At 36.7% G+C, this 21,132-nt stretch overlaps 1 protein-coding gene and 1 long non-coding RNA gene across 2 annotated transcripts; both read left to right on the forward strand.

Annotated features, from left to right (window-relative positions):
* The first annotated feature begins 365 nt into the window (after nucleotides 1-365).
* On the forward strand, nucleotides 366-2,831 carry LOC136231225 (uncharacterized). The gene is made up of 3 exons (XR_010689732.1): nucleotides 366-773; nucleotides 893-983; nucleotides 1,961-2,831. It is a non-coding gene; the product is annotated as an uncharacterized lncRNA (long non-coding RNA).
* A 5,724-nt stretch (nucleotides 2,832-8,555) lies between these two features.
* LOC136230431 (myb-related protein 315-like) lies at nucleotides 8,556-12,454 on the forward strand. The gene is made up of 2 exons (XM_066019493.1): nucleotides 8,556-8,966; nucleotides 11,545-12,454. Exons 1-2 carry the CDS (start codon nucleotides 8,704-8,706, stop codon nucleotides 11,927-11,929), a joined length of 648 nt encoding a protein of 215 aa, XP_065875565.1. The 5' UTR covers nucleotides 8,556-8,703; the 3' UTR covers nucleotides 11,930-12,454.
* The last annotated feature ends 8,678 nt before the right edge of the window (nucleotides 12,455-21,132 follow it).

The following is a 21,132-nucleotide window of genomic DNA, read 5'->3' on the forward strand; positions in this document are numbered from 1 at the left end:
ATTTATAGTATATAAATATAATGGAAAATTATAAAAATAAACATTGTGGTTATATCTGTTTTCGGTCGGCATTCTTGTGGTTTAAAAGTTTACAAAACAATATCTTGGGGTTCATTCTGTTAGCAAACACATATCAAATTGACTAACGGTGTTAAAAGTCAAAAGGAAAAGAGTTAATTTAGTCCTTATATTTATTTATTTTATAAATTAACTCCTTTATTATCTAATTATTACAAACAAAACCCAAAATAAAAAAATAAAAATCAATTTCACCCTCTTTTCCATTTCTCTTTAATTTTTTTCTTCTTTCTCTTTCTTCTCTCTCAGGAAAGCTGGTTTCTTAGCTTTTATGTTAGAAATGGTAACAGAAATCTTGCAGATATAGAAGTAATTGATGATTATATTAAAATATATATGATTTGTGACTATTCAGAGGACTAATTGTGGGCTTTCTCCCCTCCAAATTGGACTATTTGCTCTACAATTTATTCTCCAACGCAACCTTGCGAGAAAATCATACTCTTCCCTTTGAAGTTCTCCTTTTTCGATCCTCTCTGCATTCCTTTCCAGTGCGTGTTGCTTAATCTTCTATTAGATATCTTTGATTCATCTTTGCTTATGGTAGTAGCCAGAATGGATATTAAATACCTTTCTTTTCCGGCTGATACACCTCCGCTCTCCGTTCTCGCTGCCGCCAAGGTTGCATCCATCGATTTGCCTACTTCAACTGTTACTGACTCTTCTTCTTCACCTACTCTCATTTTCTCCAATGGGTATTTCATTTCCCCTTTGTCTTTACTGAAATTTCTGACATTTTAAGCTTAATTCTTTAGTTGATCTTTTCCTTGCTTCTGATTTATGGCTTTTTGTTTCTGTTGTTCTTTAATTGTAGGGCGAAATTGCAACTTGTAGTTCTTAGTTAAATTGGTCGGATTGCTAAACTTCCTAACTTCTATTGGCAGGATGCCTTCGAGTTCAGTCAGGTAATTTTCTTCGTGTTTGGTCTTTTCTCTTTTTTCTTCATTTCACTCAGCTTTATTAATTTAGAGAGAGAAAGATAAGAGAGATTGGAGAGAAAGAAGAAAAAAAAAAGATTAAGGAGAGATGGAGGAGATGGTGAAATTAATTTTTATTTTTTATTTTGGGGTTTGTTTGTGATAATTAGATAACAAGGGATGTTAATTTATAAAATAAATAAATATAAGGATTAAATTAACTCTTTTTCCTTTGACTTTTAACACCATTAATCAATTTGGTATATGTTTGCTAACGGAATGAATCTCAAGGTACCAGTTTGTAAACTTTTAAACCACAAAGGTGCCGATCAAAAACAAGTGTAACCACAAGATTTATTTTTATACTTTTCCCTAAATATAAATGTAAATATATTTTTATAAACATTTTAAATTTAATTGTATTTTTTTTTATAAGGTACCAAAATAGGTTTATGGTTTTTAGAAAAGCATCAATTTAGGCTCAACGTACAAAATAACACCAATATAGGCTTAACGTTTAAAAAATGGTACCATTTTAGGTCTCGATAACGGAACAAGACACGTCATTGATATTACTTCGTTAAATTCTGTCAATTGTACGTGGAGGGAGAAATCAGAACTTAACGGAGTAATAGAAATGATGTGTCCAATCCGTTACCGAGACCTAAATTGATACTTTTTTAAACATTCAGCCTATATTGGTGCTAGTTTGTACGTGGAGCCTAAATTGATACTTCCCCAAAAACCATAAGCTTATTTTGGAATCTTATCCTTTTTTTTAATATACAGATGAGCTTGGATGGACGAGTTTGAGATTCATATCTTAAGCCCGAGCCCAGCCCGAGCCCGACTAAATTTCTTGCGGGGTGGACTGGGTTTGGACTTGTCAGGCTTTATTAAAAGCCCGACAGGTCGGATCCATGCCCAGGTCTAGTTGTATGACATTTTATTCCTTTTTTTTGAAGGCAAACTAGCAAAGGATTTTATATATGAAGCATCGTTACATCAGTGGCTAACACAGAACATAAAAAATCCGGTTCTGAGTGCCAGAAAGTAGGCGTAACCAGAGACAAGGCCTCACAAGCTAACCTATGAGCCACTTGGTTGGCAGACCTATTAGTAAAAACAACAGAAACATTCTCTATACATTGTATTAACTGATAGCATTCCCTAATTACCGTACCAAAATCTGATATATCGGTCTGATCCGCAAAACACGCATCGACAACCTCTTTCGCGTCCAATTCCAAGATAATCCCCTCCCACCCCTGTTGCTGAACCAGACGCAGCGCCTTTAGAAGACCAACTGCCTCAGCCAACCGCGGGAGGACAATTCCTTGAACAGCCTGCGCAAATGCAAAAATAAACTCACCTGTGTCATTTCTTACCACACCCCCAATCCCAAATTTTGAGAGTCCACCCCGAACGAAGGCGTCAATGTTGAACTTCAATTTTCCAGCCAGCGGAGGTCGCCATACAATGGGTCTGCACACCGGAACCTGGACACTTTCATGACCGATTGCAGCAGTAAAAGAAATGAAAAAATTCCTGCACAAACCCGCAGCAATACGAGGAGGGACAGAAGAGTTTTCCCAAATACCAGCATTCCGCTGACTCCACAGCTCCCAAATTCCTAAACAAAGAGAATAACATTCATGATCCTCCCTAAACTCCAAAATTTTTCCAAACCATTCGATAAAATAATCACTCGTTGCAATATGTGAATCAACGCCCAATTCTATCCAAAAACGTCTCGCATATTCACAATCCATGAACAAGTGAACCGTATGCTCCCCTTCCTCCTTACATAGGCCACACAGATTATCAGACACAATTCCCTTCAAAGAGAGTCTATCTTTCACAGGTAGAAAATTACAGCAAGCTCTCCATACTAACATTTTAACTCGCGGGGGGAATAGGAAAAGACCAGAAACGGGTCCATTTTAATGTTGGTCGTGAGGACACACTATCCCCAATAATATCTCTTGCAACTCTATACCCAGACCTCACCGAATAGTTACCTTTTTTCTCATGGTGCCATATCAGACAGTCATTTGAATTCCTCTCCCCCAAAAAGGTCTGCAATATCCCTTGAACGTCTTGATCAACAAACAGACCTCTAATCCTATCAAGATCCCATTCATCAGAATTTGGTAATCTAAGTTCAGCAACTGTCAAATTTTCCAGCCCGTCGCCTTGCACTGATCTTGGTTTGAAATCAGGAGCATTACTTAACCACGGATCAGACCAAACATTAATTCTAGAGCCCCCTCCAACTCGCCATCTTAATCCTTTCGCAAGCACTTCTCTTGCAGACCAAATACTTCTCCAAATCACACTCGGGTTGGAACCCAAACGTGATGATAAAAAATCTCCTTGCGAGAAGTATTTAGCTCTGAGTATTCGACAAAACAACGTATCCGGTCTTGATACAAGAAACCATGATTGTTTAGCTAACATAGCAAGATTAAAAGCATGTAGTTGTCTAAACCCGAGACCCCATGCTCCTTTCTTTCACAAAGCCTATCCCAAGCCGCCCAATGAATCCTTTTCCTACCTGTTGGATTTGATCCCCACCAAAAGGAGTTCATCATCCTTTGCATTTCTTCACAAAGCGAGATGGGGATTAAAAAGGTACTCATGTAATAGGTTGGAATTGCCTAAGCAATAGATTTTAACAGAATTTCCTTCCCCGCTTGTGAAAGCAACTTCCCTGCCCAGCCAAATAAACGATTTGATAGCCTAGATTTCAGATACCCAAAAGCCACCTTCTTACTTCGACCCACCATCACCGGAAGCCCAAGGTACCGTGATATATCCATCGGCTTATCAATCCCTAAACAACCCCTGATTAAAGCTTTATCTCCTTCCGTTACTTTTTGGCTAAAAAATATACTAGATTTAGAGAAGTTTATAGCCTGACCCGAGATTTGCTCATATTGAATCAATATTTCCTTTAGAGTCCTAGCTTCGTTCTCATTTGCTCCACAAAAAAGCAGACAATCATCCGCAAATAGGAGGTGGGAAAGGACCGGAGCACCACGAGCAACTTGGCTGCCCGTCAGGACTCGGGCGTTTTGAGCCAGGTTCTGAAGACAAGACAAACCCTCCGCACACAAGATATACAAGTATGGTGACAACGGATCACCTTGACGGATGCCTCTACCAGGGATAATAGGCCCTAAACTCTTACCGTTCACCTGGAAGTAATAAGATACAGATTTTATGCACATGTGCATCCAATTGATCCATTTATCAGTAAACCCCAATCTAGCTAGAAGCTTTAAGAGATATTCCCATCTGACACTGTCATACGCCTTCCTAATATCGATTTTAACCGCTACCGAGCCCCCTTTACCCTTCCTTTTAGAGCGTATTGAGTGAATTGTTTCAAAGGCAGTGATCACGTTATCAATTATCAATCTACCCGGCACAAAAGCTGATTGTTTTTCGGCGATGATATCCGGAAGAATAACCTTAATTCTGTTAGCTAACACCTTTGAGATGATTTTATATAGCACGTTACACAATGCAATGGGATGAAAGTCATTCACAGAAGCCGGGGCAGGAACTTTAGGAATGAGTACAATGTTCGTTTCAGTCAATTTATCAGGGAAGGAACCACTCTCCAGCCATGCAATTGCTGCCTTTGCCACCTCATCACCAATAAGATACCAAAATTTCTGAAAAAAGCCCGGCCCGAGCCCGTCGGGACCCGGGGACTTGTCTTGATGCATTTGAAAAGTCGCCTTCTTAAATTCCTCCACAGCAAATTGTCTACCCAGCTTTCCGTTCATAATGTCACTGACTTTATTTGGGATTTGATCAAGTTCAGACACCAACGGATCATCAACTGCCTTGAACAAATTTGCGTAAAACTCCTTTATTAACTCCCCAATTTTTTCACCATCATCTGTCCACTCCCCATCATTCAGCAACAATTTCTCAATTTTGTTCTTTCTCTGCCTTTGAGAAGCCATTGCGTGAAAAAATTTACTGTTACGATCTCCATCCCTGAGCCAAAGAGTCTTAGACCTTTGTTTCCAATACGAGTTCTCCAACTCAAACAGTTTTTGCAACTCCCCTCGGGCTGAAATAATCTCCGCATCCGAATTACCCTGATTCAACCTTAATGTTTTCTTACTGTAGTTGTATTTTTTTTGTGTACCTAATGTATAAGCATTTTCATTATAAAAATGATGAAAAAAATACCTTATAATTTTAGAATTTATAAAAAAGAGAAAAAATATATTCATATCAACGTAAAAATATTATCATCTAAAAACTACTGTCTTTTTTAGACATAAAATCATTAATTAAAATTTATTTCAATGTCTTTTTAATTTTTTTATAACTTTTTCGTATGGAAAAATTATTATATGGACCCCTATTTTTAGGTCCCTAGACGGATTTCTCTATTACCAAAGGGCAGAACCGGAACCCTAACCCACTTTATATCCGTAATGATAGAATTATTTGTTTCGTGCTAAATTTCCAATAATGGATATATAAATCAAATTTTAATTGATTTAAGAAGAAAAATGGAAAAAGAAAGTCCTAGTTGTGGAAAACATGATAATATAAATTGTAGTATAGAAAATTAGAAGAGTGGAAGACATGCCCTCACTTAGTTGCCCCACACCATATAAAACCATCCAACGATTTTCTTTTTTGATCTGTTTAACTCAAATTTATAATAATGCGAAAAATATATATAAAAGGAAAACAACGTTGAAAATATTTATTTTTCTTTATTTTTTTTCTAGGAATATTAATTAGATTTGGTTCAAAAAAAAAATATTAATTAGAAAACACGAATAATGATAATCACAATTACTCACGTCTATTTCCTTAAATTACTTTATTAGAAATAGGCGGTGAATATCTGATCAATGAATTTGACCAGTCATTGTTAGATTTAGGTTCATTATCTATAATGATACTAGATTTAACAATGATTGTAATGAATCTAAATCTAACTGTGACTGACCAAATTCACCTAGTTAACACCGTTTTATAAAAATACTAAATGTTTGAATTTTTTAGGAAAAACTCATTTATGAAGATTTCCTCTTAATTTTAACAAAATTATTATTTTCCAGCAAAACACATTTTACTTTAATATTATAATATCATTATTATATTTTATATTTTTTTATGAATAGTATTATATTTTATATTTTAATAATTCATATTTAATACTTACTCACATTAGAATTATTGATTAATTTAAAACTTACTTGCATTAGACATTAATAAAAATGAATGAATCAATAATAACAATTAAACACAATAATAAACAACTAATAACAACAACTATCAATTAATAGTCGAACGAAATAGATTTGTACAATTCTTACAAAGAAGAACATCCAATTTATATTATTCTCTTTGACTCGTCATTCCAAATTCATCCACTTCCTCAGCGCTCTTCGTAGCATTCATTTTAGCTCTCAGGTATCGACGATCTGGCGTGTTGCCGCTGTCACTTGCATCTGGTTAATCTGGTATTACAGGAATGAAGCAATCTTTAAGGAAATTTCTCCTTCTATTCAGCACTCGAAGATCACCCTCTTTCGAATGATTCAAGAGTCCTTTGCCACTTCTAAAGGGTTTTGCTCTTCAAGGAGAGATGTTGCTATCTTATCCCGGCTTTTGGCTTCTCCTAGGCCGCCTCCTGCTCCCAATATTATCCCGGTCCATTGGCTTAAACCTCCTCCAGGATGGGTTAAAGTCAATGTGGACGGCTCTACTTTTGGCACGCCTGGCGAGGCTGGAGCGGGAGGTATTTTTCGAAACTTTCGAGGCTTTCCCAAAGGTTGCTTTGCCTTTTCTACCCCTCCTTCTTTTGCTTATATGGCTGAATTGAGAGCCGCTATTTTCGCAATTGAACTTGCTTGGGAGAAAAATTGGCATCAGCTTTGGGTTGAGTCAGACTCAATATACGTAGTTAATCTGCTTAAACATCGTTCCATGAATGTTCCTTGGAGTATTCGACAAGAGTGGTTGCATTGTCTCAACATTTGCTCTAGGATGAACATTCTCTTTTCACACATCTTTCGCGAAGGAAATAGAGATGCTGATGCATTGGCAAAATTTGGAGTCTCTTCCTCAGTGATCAATTGGTGGCCTTCAGCTCCTGCTTTTTGCCACAGGTTTATCGATGATGACATTTGTAGTATTTCGCACTTGCGTATTTCTTGACTTTTTTTTCTTTTCTCCTTTCCCCTTCTTTTGTTTGTTCTTCTCTTGTTCAAACGCTCATATTTTTCTTTTATTAATATATTGTGGGTTTGATAGTTCTTGGGCCATGGGTGCTCACCCCGTCTAAGTTCTATCTCGTCCCAATTTCTATCAAAAAATTTTTATATTATTCTATTAATTGGGGGTTTTCTGAAGGTGACAGTCTAGTTGAGATGTTCGGACCTCTTTATCACTCTCTCAGGTTTTTTACCAAAAATAAAAACCATTCTAATTAATAATAAACAAAACCATCCTGGTAAAAAAGTTGACATATATACCTATATAAAATAGGGTAATTAATTTATTAGTCCCTGTATTTTGATAAAACACACTGTTTAGTCCCTGTATTTTTAAAAACACATGGTAAGGTCCCTAACCTTTTTCTCAGTGAACTGTTTAGTCCTTCCGCCTGTTTGTTAGATTTTTTACCATTTATGACTTCGGAAATGACTAAATTACCCTTTACTATTTACCTTCAAACTTTAGAAGAGGAAATCCAATTTAGAAGAAGAAGCTATTTGTATGGAAAACAAGAAAAAGAACAGACTTAATGCTTACGAATTTGAACGATTAAGAAGAAAATCAAAAAGAAGAACACTCAAAGTTGATTTCAGATATATTAGAGTTTAAAGGAAAGGAAAATAAAGGAAAAGAAGAATGCAAATCCAAATTGACTAACAAAATCTTCATGAGGGTCTAACGGCAGGGACTAAACAGTTCATCGAGAAAAACGTTAGGGACTAAACAGTTCATCGAGAAAAAGGTTAGGGACTTTATCATGTATTTTTGAAAATATAGAGACTAAACAGTGTGTTTTGTCAAAATATAGGGACTAGTAAATTAATTACCCTATAAAATATAGGGATAGTTATAAAAATAAATTTTGTAGTTTGACTGATTTGTAAAGACAATTATTACAGTTTATGTAAACAAGAGTCTGTAGTTTTTGCAATTTACAAACTCAGTTATTTTTTCAAAAATTATTACTTGACTATTTATCTCAAAAAAAAATGAGTTATTTAGAGTAATTAAAATGACTGACTTTGCAAATCATCCAAACTACACTGTCTAACTTTACAAATTAACTAAAGCACGAGTATTGTTAGCCGAAAAATAGATCCACATATCATTTAACAGCAAAATTCACAAAGTACATATTATATTTACAAACTTTTAAACCACGTGAACTCTTTTTACAAATCGGTCAAACCACAATGTTTATTTGCATACTTTTCTCTATATTAATATACACGGTGATGTCTAATGATTGATTTAGGGAAATCAAATCCTCTAGAGGCAGGATATGAACTGGCAATCGAATCTTTAGCTTGACTTTATATAATTATATAAATAAATAATTAAGTTAGAATTGAAGAAGAAGGCTGCTCTTAGGGATGAATAATTAATAATCAAAGGGCATTTTTCTTGAAATAGTAAGGCATTGTTTGGAAGTTAGAATTAAGAAATGGGAAGAAAACCTTGCTGTGATAAGGTTGGTTTGAAACGAGGTTCATGGACCATTCAAGAAGATGAAAAACTTACAAATTTCATCCTCAACAATGGGATTAAATGCTGGAGAGTCCTCCCAAAACTTGCAGGTCTGGCAAGGTGTGGAAAGAGTTGCAGATTAAGATGGATGAATTATTTAAGACCTGATCTCAAAAGAGGAGCTTTAACTGAAGCTGAAGAAGATCAAATTATCCAACTTCATTCACGTTTGGGTAACAGGTACTTCTTTCTCAATTTCTTTTTTTTTTTTGAATCATCTTTCTCAAATTAATGGAGCACTTTTCTACTTTTATGATGATAATTTGACAAATAAATAATATGTTATATTTCATACAATTTCATTCTGGGATAACATACTAAAATAGGCATATGTTTTTTTGAAAAATATCAATTTAGACTCCACGTACAAAATAGCATCAATATATACTTAAAGTTTTAAAAAAATGTATTTTGATACCCGAACGTGATACGTCCGTTAAGTTCTGATTATAGAAATTAACAGAATAATACTTATGTAGAAGAAGAAATACAAAAAAAAAAAAAAACAAAAAAACAAAAAGTAAAAAAGTACCCTATAAAAGTAAATGATATTAAAATATCCACTAACCATCTCAAAATGAAAATTTAAGACTTAATATTGTTTAGAATTAACATAGAACCACATTTTCGATTACACAAAATTAGAATTTTCAGATTTTTCTCGATCGCTATATAAAAAATCTGTTTTTTTCTTAACCAAATAACAGTTAAATAATCAGAAAACAAATATTTCAACAATTAAAATTGCTAATCATATAGGTTCAAAAAAAAAAAAATTGCTAATCATATTGTTCTCATCGGTTCTATAATATAGGTTCCCTGCTCGATATAAAACGTTAAGTTACTTTTATGGTACTGAATAGTAAAAAGCAGAGGCTTTATGTCTGCTTTTACAGTTCAGAAACCATAAAAGTAAACCCAAGTTGATTGTTCATACGTGTAATTTGTCCAAAAAAATATGACCCGTATCTAGGAATGGCAACGGGTAGGGTACCCGCGGATAGTGTCAATCCCAAACTCTTATCCTTTTATTTTTTAATTACATGTACCCGTCTCATTATCCTAATGGGTATATTTTTTGGATCTCATACCCGTCCCATTTAATTCACGGGTACCCGTGGGTACCCTTACCCGTTAAGAATCAATAAATAAAACAAAAAATATTACAAATTTAACAAAGTACAAATTTAATAAATCATAGATTTAAAGATTGAATAAATTAAACCTTAATAAATAAGAATAAAGTAAATTAGTTCTATCACTCAATGGTTGAACAACAAAAGGTTGGAGTTCAAATCTCACATTTTACATACAAGAAACAATAATATTTTTTCATATATAAAAGATTTATGATGGGTAACAGGTACCGAGTACTCTGGGGGTATTTCCATACCCGTCCCATTACCCTAACGGGTAATGATTTTGATCGCATACCCGTCTCATACCCTTTTATACAGGATACGGGTAGTCCCATTAGGGTCGGGTAGTGCCGGGTACCCGCGGATACAGTACCCGTTGCCATCCCTACCCGTACTATTGGAGATTTGAACCACTCCTTGCTCCATTTTTTAAAGGTGTTAACTATACGAGTTGAGTGAGTTAAATAAATTTAACATATTGAATTATATGAGTTGGATGGATTGTAGCGGGTTGAAACTTATTTTTATTTTTATTTTCTTTACTATTTTTTTCTTACTTTTCTTTCATTTTTCTTTTTCCTCCTCTTTTTATATACATCTAAAATAGAGTAAAAAACTAAACCGGCATTATATGGTTTAAGATATTCTTTTTGTTCTTTTACTATTTTTTTTTTTTTTTCATTTTTGCTGTCTTTATTTATTTATCTTATCTTATTTATATATATATAAATTTTTTTTTTTTGATAAATTTTTTATTATATGTTAATCAATACTGGATAGTACCTCTGTTTTAGTTGGTTCGTTTTGTCTGTCGGTGGTATAGTCCCTCCCTTGTTACCAATTTTTTTTTTTAAATTACATCCTTCATTCTAGTTAATTTATGTTAATGGTTTCTAGGTATCATAATTTAAGATTTCAGTTTGGTTCAACATATTTGCTAACCTTTCCAAAATATTTCACCTTTGTATTATGTATCTTACTAATTTTTATTTTGTTTTCAATACCCTAAAGCCATATGCATCTTTTTAATTTTAATTTTGTGTAAAAATAAGTAACGTTTATGGTTTAGAAACCAGTATATTTACTAGTTTCAAACTGGTGATAAATAATTTTTAATTCTTTTTGTTAGGACGGGAATTCCCTGTCACCCGTGGAGATCCGTGTGAGGTGGGGGTGAGAAAAAAAATCCTCGAATCTGTTTGTTTTCTATTTTAGGTTTTTTTTTGTTTTTCTTATTTTTTTATTTTTTATTTTCACGGTTTTTTTCGTTCTCCTCAATTTTTCCGTTTTTAAGTTTTCTACTTTTTTCGTTTTCTCGATCCGCTATTTTTACAATTTTCGTTTTTTTCAATTTAAAAAATATAAAAACAAAAAATAAAATAAATTTCAAACCAGATAAATAAATAAAACAAAGTGAGAACATAGAGAATTAGATGGGTTGAATGGATTAAACCCTTAAATATAAGATTCACAACTCATTCAATCCATATAACCGATTGTAACCTATAAACCATTACCTTTCAATGGGTTGAAATTTGATGTTATAATAATCCATCCAATTTTAAATGCCCCTACTCTGCTATGAATTTTTTAAGCCAACTATGGTCACATGACCGCAGGTGGTCACAGATTGCTGCACATTTTCCAGGCAGGACGGATAATGAGATAAAAAATCACTGGAATACAAGAATTAAGAAGAAATTAAAGCTTGTTGAGCAAAGCAAGAATTCTGATAAACATGTTTCTAAGGAAGCAATTGATTCAGATCAGTTGAAATTGGCTGATGATCCTATTCAAGATTCCAATTCATCTCAGAATCTGAGTAAATCAGAATCGGAAGCCTTAAATACTGATCAATCGGAATCATTTAATTCAACAATTGATGAGCATTCAAAGCAAGAAGATGAGGATCACCAACACTGGATTGATAATGTGGACTATTTGTTATCTTGGGATGGCTACACCAATTTAGAAGATATATTTCCTTTTGACAAACACATTTGATTTCAACTTATGTTTCACAGTAACTATGATTTTAAACCGTTTCACGTTTTTATATATATTTTAGAAATCAAAACTCTTGAAAACTTGTACAAAACGTTTCGGGTTATATTTAGATACAATTCAGTCTTAGAAAGTATAAAGAGTCAATTTATCGTGACAATTTGGCTTGCAGGACCAATTTGTCCTAGAAATTTTTTAAATACAGTTTAGTCCTTCATCTTGTCATTTGTATTTAAATTATTTCAAAATAACAAATATGATAAAGGTCAAATTGTATTGAATGTAAAGAAATACAGAGAGAATGCGAAAACCATAATTGGTAAAGTTAAAATACTAAATGATAACAGTAAACTAAAACCAAGCTAACCATATATACATGTCACCTATCTTAATTACAAGTGTCACACCTTGATTATAAAACTCATCGTTTTATACTTTGTTACCCCTCCTTAAGTTGGAGTGTAAATAGATTAAACTCCAAGCTTGCCTAAAGCAAGTATAAATAACTTTAGTGGAAAAGGCTTTGTCAAGATATATGCTAGGTGATTTGCTGACGTGACTAAATAACATGTAATAAATAGATTATCCATTGTAATTCTGTTGTTGTTGACTGATATTCTACTTTTGTTGATAATTTGAAAACAATAACATGTTTCTTATTTTTCATATATCGGAGGCTATCATAATAACACACAGTATCACGAGGGGTCAATTACATGAATATCATAATTAAGTACAAAATTACAACTAAGTCATATCACCAAACTTCATTCTTAATATGTCATTATTTTCTGTATATTATGATTTTACATCATAATTTAAAGATTCTAGACTCCAATTCATAAATCATAAATCGTAGAAAATATATTCTAGACTTCTAATTTATAAATTCTAATCCTTAAATATATTAAAAGTAATGATTTTAACTAGTTTGACATAATCCAAAACTATGACTTGACATAGTTGTAAATAGCTTTTAGAACATGAATTTCTATGTAATTTTCCCTATCCTGAGATGCTTTTATTAGGGCTGTACAAAATATACCCAACCCACCAATCCAACCCAACATATTCTATATTATCTAATTTATTTGTTGGGTTGGGTTGGGTTGAGTTTGATTAAGAAATTTTGAAGAGAATTTGAATTATTCATACACTAAAGCAGAATTATTCTTTTCATATTATTCTTTTCATACTTATTCTTTAATATTAGTAGATTTTTCAACTCATTATATATAGTTTCCTTTCAACTCGTTTTTCATACTTATTCTGGAAATTCTAGAATTTCAAAAATTCTGAAATTCTGTAATTTCGAAAATTCTGAAATTCAGAAATTCTCGAATTTTGGAAATTCTGGAATTCCAGAATCGGAAGAATTCCAAAATCCGAAAATTCTAAAATTTTGAAAATTCTGAAATTCCAGAATATGAAAATTCTGGAATTCCAGAATTCGGAAATTATAGAATTTCAAAAATTCTGTAATTTCACAAAATTCTAAAATTTTAAAAATTCTAGAATTTCAAAAATACTGAAATTCAAAAATCAGGAATTTCATAATCTGGAAATTCTGAAATTCCAAAAATTCTGGAATTCCATAATCTGGAAATTCTAGAATTTCGAAAATCTCAAAATTACAGAATATGAAAATTCTGGAATTCCAGAAATTCTAAAATTTTGAAAATTATAGAATTCATAAATTTTGAAATTTCAAAAATTCTGAAATTTCAGAAATTTACAAATTCAGGAAATTCTGAAATTTAAAAAATTCTTGATGATTTGGATGACTACTACATTGTTGTTTGATGATGCTCCATCGAAAACTTTTTAATTTGATTGTAGGTTATTTTAATATAATATTGTTATATTTTAATTTGATAGAACATTACATATTTGGACTAATAGTTTTTACGTATATGTTAATTGAAATTCAAGTGAACAAATTTCTAGGTTTTTTTTTGAAAAAATTCGAGTTATTATTTTAATTGATATTTTATTTAAGTTTATTAAGAATTAAAATAGTTTTTTAATTTTTTTTTAAGTTACAGCTATTGTTTTAGTTGATATAATAATTAATATTCTCAAAGTTATAGTTTGTTTTATATATAGTTGTCATTTTGAATTATTTGAATTAACATTCAACCCAACCCAACCCAATCCAACCCAACTCTTTTAATTTGAATATTTGATGGGTTGGGTTGGTTTTAACAACCAATCCATGAACTATTTGTTCTAGTGGATTGGGTTGGGTTGGGTTCCAAATACCAAAAAATTATTCATTGTACATCCCTACTTGTATTGTATACAAGTGGCCCAATTTGCATTTGCAAAAAACCTTTCAATCCCAGTTGTGTGGATGTAGAGTAAAATAATCATTTTCTTGGATCTCATTCACGTGGTTTAGAGGAGGAAAATGAAAACCTTGTTGAACATCCACATTTTTTAAACCATGATGTGTCTGAGCTTGTGCCATAGGAGCATCATAAAGGAAAAAGAGTGTCAAAAAATTCATGACTTAAGAATTGATCATTTTCTACATTCTTAAATAGGTATGAAGCTGCATAAGGAAAAACATGCTCTATAAACTTCACATCTCTCAAATGGTATATGTATGAGTCAAAAGATTATAAACTTTATATCCCTTAACACATGGTTTAAAATCAACAAAAAAAATGCATCGTAAAGCACGTGGATTAAACTTTATCTTTCCTAGTTTAAAATTGACTATACAAACTAAGCTGCCAAAGATCTTCAAATTATCATATACAACGAACATGTTATATAACATGTGATATAGAGTTACATCATTAAAAACATGTGTTGGCATAACGTTGATCAAATAAGGAGAATGTAAAATACAATCAGCCCAAAAAGACAATGGTAAGGAAGCTTGAGTTCTAAGGATACGTTTTGGTAAGACATATGAGCTTTATAATGGAATCCCCATTACACTAAAAGTCCATTAATATGTTTGGGTGAAATTTATAATGTAATTGGAATCCTCTCATTCTTACCGTACTCTAACCTTAGATCAATTTGGAATAAGTTCTATAATTAGTATATAATTACTTATTTATATCTTTGTTAATGCTGGAGGAACTGATGTAGTTGGAGATGGAAGAACCCATGAAGAACCATATGGATTATGATCATTATAATTATCATTATTTCCATGATTGTCTTGTACTTAAATTTGCAGATTGACCCATTAATTCAGTATTCAAAGATGGTTGAGAAGTGAAAGGGACTTATTGAGGGTCAGATAATTGTCGCAATGATAAGTTTGAATTATAGAGTGGTTGAAAGGGATGATGAATTACTCTAATGAATTTAAAATTGGAGAGTCTAATTTAAGGATTAATGATGAATTGCTCAACAAATCGAGAATCTATATGTCTTTAATATTATTTCCATTTTGATGCGGACATCCTAACTGGGATCAATAATAACACGCGCCTTGGCGGATCTCCTCTCGGCGTTCCCATAGAGGTTGTATCCAAGAGGGCGGATCCCCTGGACACGCGGGCGGGGCGGATCTAGGTGTACGCCATGAGGCGTACCAACAACTACACTGGGCGGATCTCAAGTTTACTTCCTGCCGAAGGAATTCTCCAACAACCTCTGACGCTCCGTACCTGCACCTCTGTACCTGTTGTCTGGGTGCATCACCTATCTTACCCTTTTATTGTTAACCATATTGTAACCCTAATAGGGATAGTTCCTGTCCTTTACTTATCTTTAGAGGTTGTATTTAAACCCTCATTTTTGTAAGGATAAGACAACTTTTATCAATCAAATATCATTTCTCATTGAGATTAAAGGTTTATACCTTTGTTTATCGGGATTCACTCCTTCTAGTCTAGCTAGAGAAGAAGATCTTTGTTGGTTTACGACTAAAACCTCCATTTATCGCTTTCAATCGGTATCAGTTGGTATCAGAGCCAATCGTTTCCTGACCCGAAACTTCTTTTGGCAATGGTTCAACCCCGACAACCGCAAGATTCCATGGAAACCAGTGATCGGAGATATGAGGAGCTGAGAGAGCACCTCGCGGAACAAATCCAGGCCAGCCTTGAGCGGCAGAAACAAAATGACCAACGGTTCCAGGAGCTAATCGCTTCCCTAGAAAACCTCAGATTGGAGATCCGTGCAGTGGTCAGACCAGCCGCCGGGGAGCCCGACCAGAGGAGGGAAGGAGTCCTTGAACCACGACCCCAAAGGCAACCCACGCCACCTCGACTGCCGTTGACAAATGTCCAACTTCCACAAATGGGTCCTAGGGATCCTGAGGTAAGAAGACCCAACTTTGTCCTTGTACATAACGCTGATAGTGATAGTGATGATTTTGAGGATATTGGGGACAATGGTGCCTTTAGAACTGTGAGGAATGGTGGTCCGATTGATAACCGGCGTGTGGGTATGGCTAGGGCAGAACCAGACCTAGGAAACTTTGACAGAGATGATGCCTTTAAGCTAAAAATAGATTTACCATCTTTTGGTGGCGAGCTGGATATAGAGGGATTCTTAGATTGGTTATCGGAAGTTGAGCGTTTCTTTGAGTATGCTGGTATTCCTGATGAGAGGAAAGTTAGACTGGTGGCGTATCGCCTGAAGGGTGGCGCATCAGTTTGGTGGGATCAGATGAGGGAGGAAAGAAGAAGAGGGGGCAGAGATCCGATTAGATCTTGGCTACGGATGAAGGCGATGTTGAGGGAGCGGTTCTTACCGCCGGATTATGAGCAGTATATTTACAGCTCCTACAGGGGATGTTCTCAAGGGACTCGAAGTGTCCATGAGTATACTTCAGAGTTCTTGAGGCTTTCGGCGAGAGCCAACTTGTCTGAGACTGAAAGCCAAAAGACCTCTAGGTATCTAGAAGGGCTGAGATACAACATCCAGGATCGTATTGGCACACAGATGGTGGTGCGAGTACAAGATGCTAGGAATTTAGCCCTCAAGGCTGAATCCCAACTGACCGGGAGATCCAGGAGATCCGCCACTACTGAGTATACGCCTGGAGGAAGAGATAACGTAAGGTCTTATGACAAAGGCAAGCAGGTGACGAGTACCAGTGGGGCCAAGGTTAACAGTGTGGGAAGGGGATCCGTTGGAGATACTAGACCATACAAAGAAGCACCTATACCACCCAAGAGCAACAATCCGTATGCAAGGCCAGCACCTTTCAAATGTTTTCGGTGCAATGAGCCAGGACATAGATCCAACGAATGTCCTAGAAGAAAGAGCGCTAACATGGTGGAAAGGTATAAAGATGACTATGACGAAGAGGATGAAGTATTTTGTGAACCCTTGGGAGAAGATGATGAGGTGGTGGGTGAAGAGAGGTACGCCATTCATGTGGTACGGCGTTTGTTTGTCTCCAGCCGGATAGAGGGCGATCAGAGGCACCGACTATTCAGGACCCGCTGTCTTATGAAGGGCGGGCGATGTAATGTGATAATAGATAGTGGGAGCCAGAAGAACATTGTGAGTAGCAGCGCCGTTCAGAAGTTCGGGTTGTTGGTAGAGGCGCATCCTGATCCCTACAAGGTGGGATGGATCAAGAACGTGGGTGAGTTGAGGGTGACCCAGAGATGCAAGGTACCGATTGAGATTGGTAACTATCATGATGAAGTCTGTTGTGATGTGGTGGACATGGACGCATGCCACCTATTGTTGGGCCGACCCTGGCAGTTTGATAACAACGCCACCCACGCCGGAAGAGAGAACACTTACAGATTTGTGAAGAATGGGGTGAAGTTTATCCTTACACCAATGGTGAGAGAGCCAAAGGCCGACGAGAAGTCTACCTTGGTAGTCTGTCCTACACACAAATCGTTTGTCAGCGAATGTGAAGAGAGCCAAATGGTATATGTGGTAATGGTTAAGGCGAATCACGAATCCGCCCAAAGGGACGAAAGGGAGATGCCGAGTGAAGTGACCCGCCTACTTGGCGAATATCAGGATCTGTTCCCTAACGAACTGCCAAGTGGGTTACCACCTTTGAGGGAAATCCAACATCATATCGATCTTGTGCCCGGGGCTAGTTTACCAAGCCTCCCACACTATCGAATGAGCCCAAAGGAGAATGACATCATGAGACAGAAAGTGGAGGAACTCATCGAGATGGGATACGTTAGGGAGAGTATGAGTCCTTACGCCGTTCCAGCTTTACTTACACCGAAGAAGGATGGGTCTTGGCGGATGTGTGTTGACAGTAGGGCTATTAACAAGATCACCATCAAGTACAAGTTCCCGATTCCAAGGTTGGATGACATATTGGACCAACTTGGCGGATCTCGAGTCTTCTCCAAGATTGACCTCAGGAGTGGGTATCATCAGATACGAATCCGATCTGGGGATGAGTGGAAGACTGCCTTCAAGACAAGAGATGGATTGTATGAATGGTTAGTTATGCCCTTTGGGATGACCAACGCCCCTAGTACTTTTATGAGACTGATGAATCAGGTGCTTCACCCAGTGATTGGGAAGTTCGTAGTTGTGTATTTTGATGACATTTTGATCCACAGCCAGACCTTGGCGGAACATGAAGAGCACTTGCAGACAGTGTTTGACCTGTTAAGGAAACACCAACTATACGCCAACACCAAGAAGTGTGACTTTGTCATGGAGAGCTTAGTTTTCCTTGGATTTATGGTCAGTGGGAATGGAATCCAAGTTGATGGGGAGAAGGTAAGAGCCATCCGAGAATGGCCTACCCCGAGGAACGTGGGGGATATCAGGAGTTTTCATGGGCTAGCAACGTTCTATCGCCGATTCATTAAGAACTTCAGTTCCATAGTGGCCCCGTTGACGGAATGTTTGAAGAAGGGAAAGGGGTTCGAGTGGGCGGACGCCCAAGAAGAGAGCTTCGCCTTGATCAAGGAAAAGCTGAGTACAGCGCCAGTGCTGGCGTATCCCGATTTTGACAAATTGTTTGAAGTTGAGTGTGATGCCAGTGGAATTGGGATTGGTGGTGTCTTGATGCAAGAAAAGAGGCCCATTGCATACTTCAGTGAGAAGCTCTGTGAGGCACGGCAAAAATGGGCAACGTATGATCAAGAGTTTTATGCTGTAGTGAGGGCGTTGAAAGTATGGGAACATTACTTGGTGGGAAAAGAGTTCATCCTCTACACTGACCATCAAGCTCTCAAATACCTGGGAAGTCAGAAGCAACTTCGAAGCTCCATGCACGCCCGGTGTTCTGCCTTTATAGATAAGTTCCCCTATAAACTTATCCATAAGGCGGGAAAACAGAACATAGTGGTGGACGCCTTGAGTCAGAGGGTTGCACTAATAAAAACAGTCAACCTGGAGACCGATTGTTTCGAACACATCAGAGGAGAGTACCTGGCGGATCCTGACTTTGGAATTATCTGGGAGAAGTGCCAGCGCCAACATGGGGATGGGGCGTATCACTTGATGGATGAGTATCTAATGAGGGGCAACCAACTTTGTTTACCCTGTACTTCTATCCGCGAGAAGGTGGTCCGAGATCTACATGGCGGATCCCTGGGGGGACATTTTGGGCGAGACAAGACATATGCAGCAGTGAGTTCCCGTTATTTCTGGCCCAAGATGAGAAGAGATGTGGCGTACCTGGTAGAACGATGCTATATCTGCCAGACCGCCAAGGGACACGCTACAAATGCTGGCTTACAGCTACCCTTGCCTGTACCAGAAACCATATGGGAGGATCTGTCCATGGATTTTGTCCTAGGGTTACCCAGAACTCAGAGAGGCATGGATTCCATCTTTGTGGTTGTTGACCGGTTTTCGAAAATGGCACACTTCGTACCATGCCGTAAGACTAACGACGCCTCAGCAACTGCCAAGCTATTCTTCAAGGAGGTTGTCAGACTACATGGTGTACCAAAGAGCATTGTCTCAGACCGTGACACAAAGTTCCTGAGTCACTTCTGGCGGACCTTGTGGGCTCTTTTTGATACTTCTCTGAAGTTTAGTACCACCGCCCACCCTCAGACAAACGGACAGACAGAAGTGGTCAATCGGACTTTGGGAAACTTACTGCGCAGCAAATGTATGGATAAGCCCAGGATGTGGGACGTGGTTTTGGCACAAGCTGAGTTCGCCTACAATGGATCTGTACACTCGGGAACTGGGAAGTCACCCTTTGAGGTGGTATACACTAAGACCCCGAATCACGTCCTTGATATAGCCCACCTTCCCAAAGGAAACGTGACTGCAAACCAGCTAGCCAAAGACTATGTCCAGATGCACCAAGAGGTAGATGAGGTTATGGTTCACTTGGGAAAAGAGAGACTCGCCAACGCCACAAGCAGCAAGCTTCGACCGAGAAAGAACGGGCCATATAAGATCACCAAGAAGGTCAATGCCAATGCCTATCACATAGCTTTGCCAAATTGGCTTGGTAAAGTCTCACCGGCGTTCAATGTTCGTGACCTTAGCCCGTGGAAGTCAGATGACCCTTTGGAGAACAACACAGACCAGCCAGTGCCGAATTCTTTTAAAGAAGGAGAGAATGATGCGGACATCCTAACTGGGATCAATAATAACACGCGCCTTGGCGGATCTCCTCTCGGCGTTCCCATAGAGGTTGTATCCAAGAGGGCAGATCCCCTGGACACGCGAGCGGGGCGGATCTAGGTGTACGCCATGAGGCGTACCAACAACTACACTGGGCGGATCTCAAGTTTACTTCCTGCCGAAGGAATTCTCCAACAACCTCTGACGCTCCATACCTGCACCTCTGTACCTGTTGTCTGGGTGCATCACCTATCTTACCCTTTTATTGTTAACCATATTGTAACCCTAATAGGGATAGTTCCTGTCCTTTACTTATCTTTAGAGGTTGTATTTAAACCCTCATTTTTGTAAGGATAAGGCAACTTTTATCAATCAAATATCATTTCTCATTGAGATTAAAGGTTTATACCTTTGTTTATCGGGATTCACTCCTTCTAGTCTAGCTAGAGAAGAAGATCTTTGTTGGTTTACGACTAAAACCTCCATTTATCGCTTTCAACCTGTATCACATTTTGAGGAGAAGAATATGAGATTAAAGCTGCTCATTGAAAATGATATCGATTTGATAATGTGGAATTTGGTAAATACAAACTTCAATTGCTCTATTTGAAGTTGGTCGGAATGTCAGGTTCAACTGCAGGCAATGAATTTCACTGTTTCCCACGTATATCGTAAATGAAATCAAGTGGCGGACCGCCTCG

This window comes from Euphorbia lathyris, chromosome 5, assembly GCF_963576675.1.
Source record: "Euphorbia lathyris chromosome 5, ddEupLath1.1, whole genome shotgun sequence".
Lineage (NCBI taxonomy): Eukaryota > Viridiplantae > Streptophyta > Magnoliopsida > Malpighiales > Euphorbiaceae > Euphorbia > Euphorbia lathyris.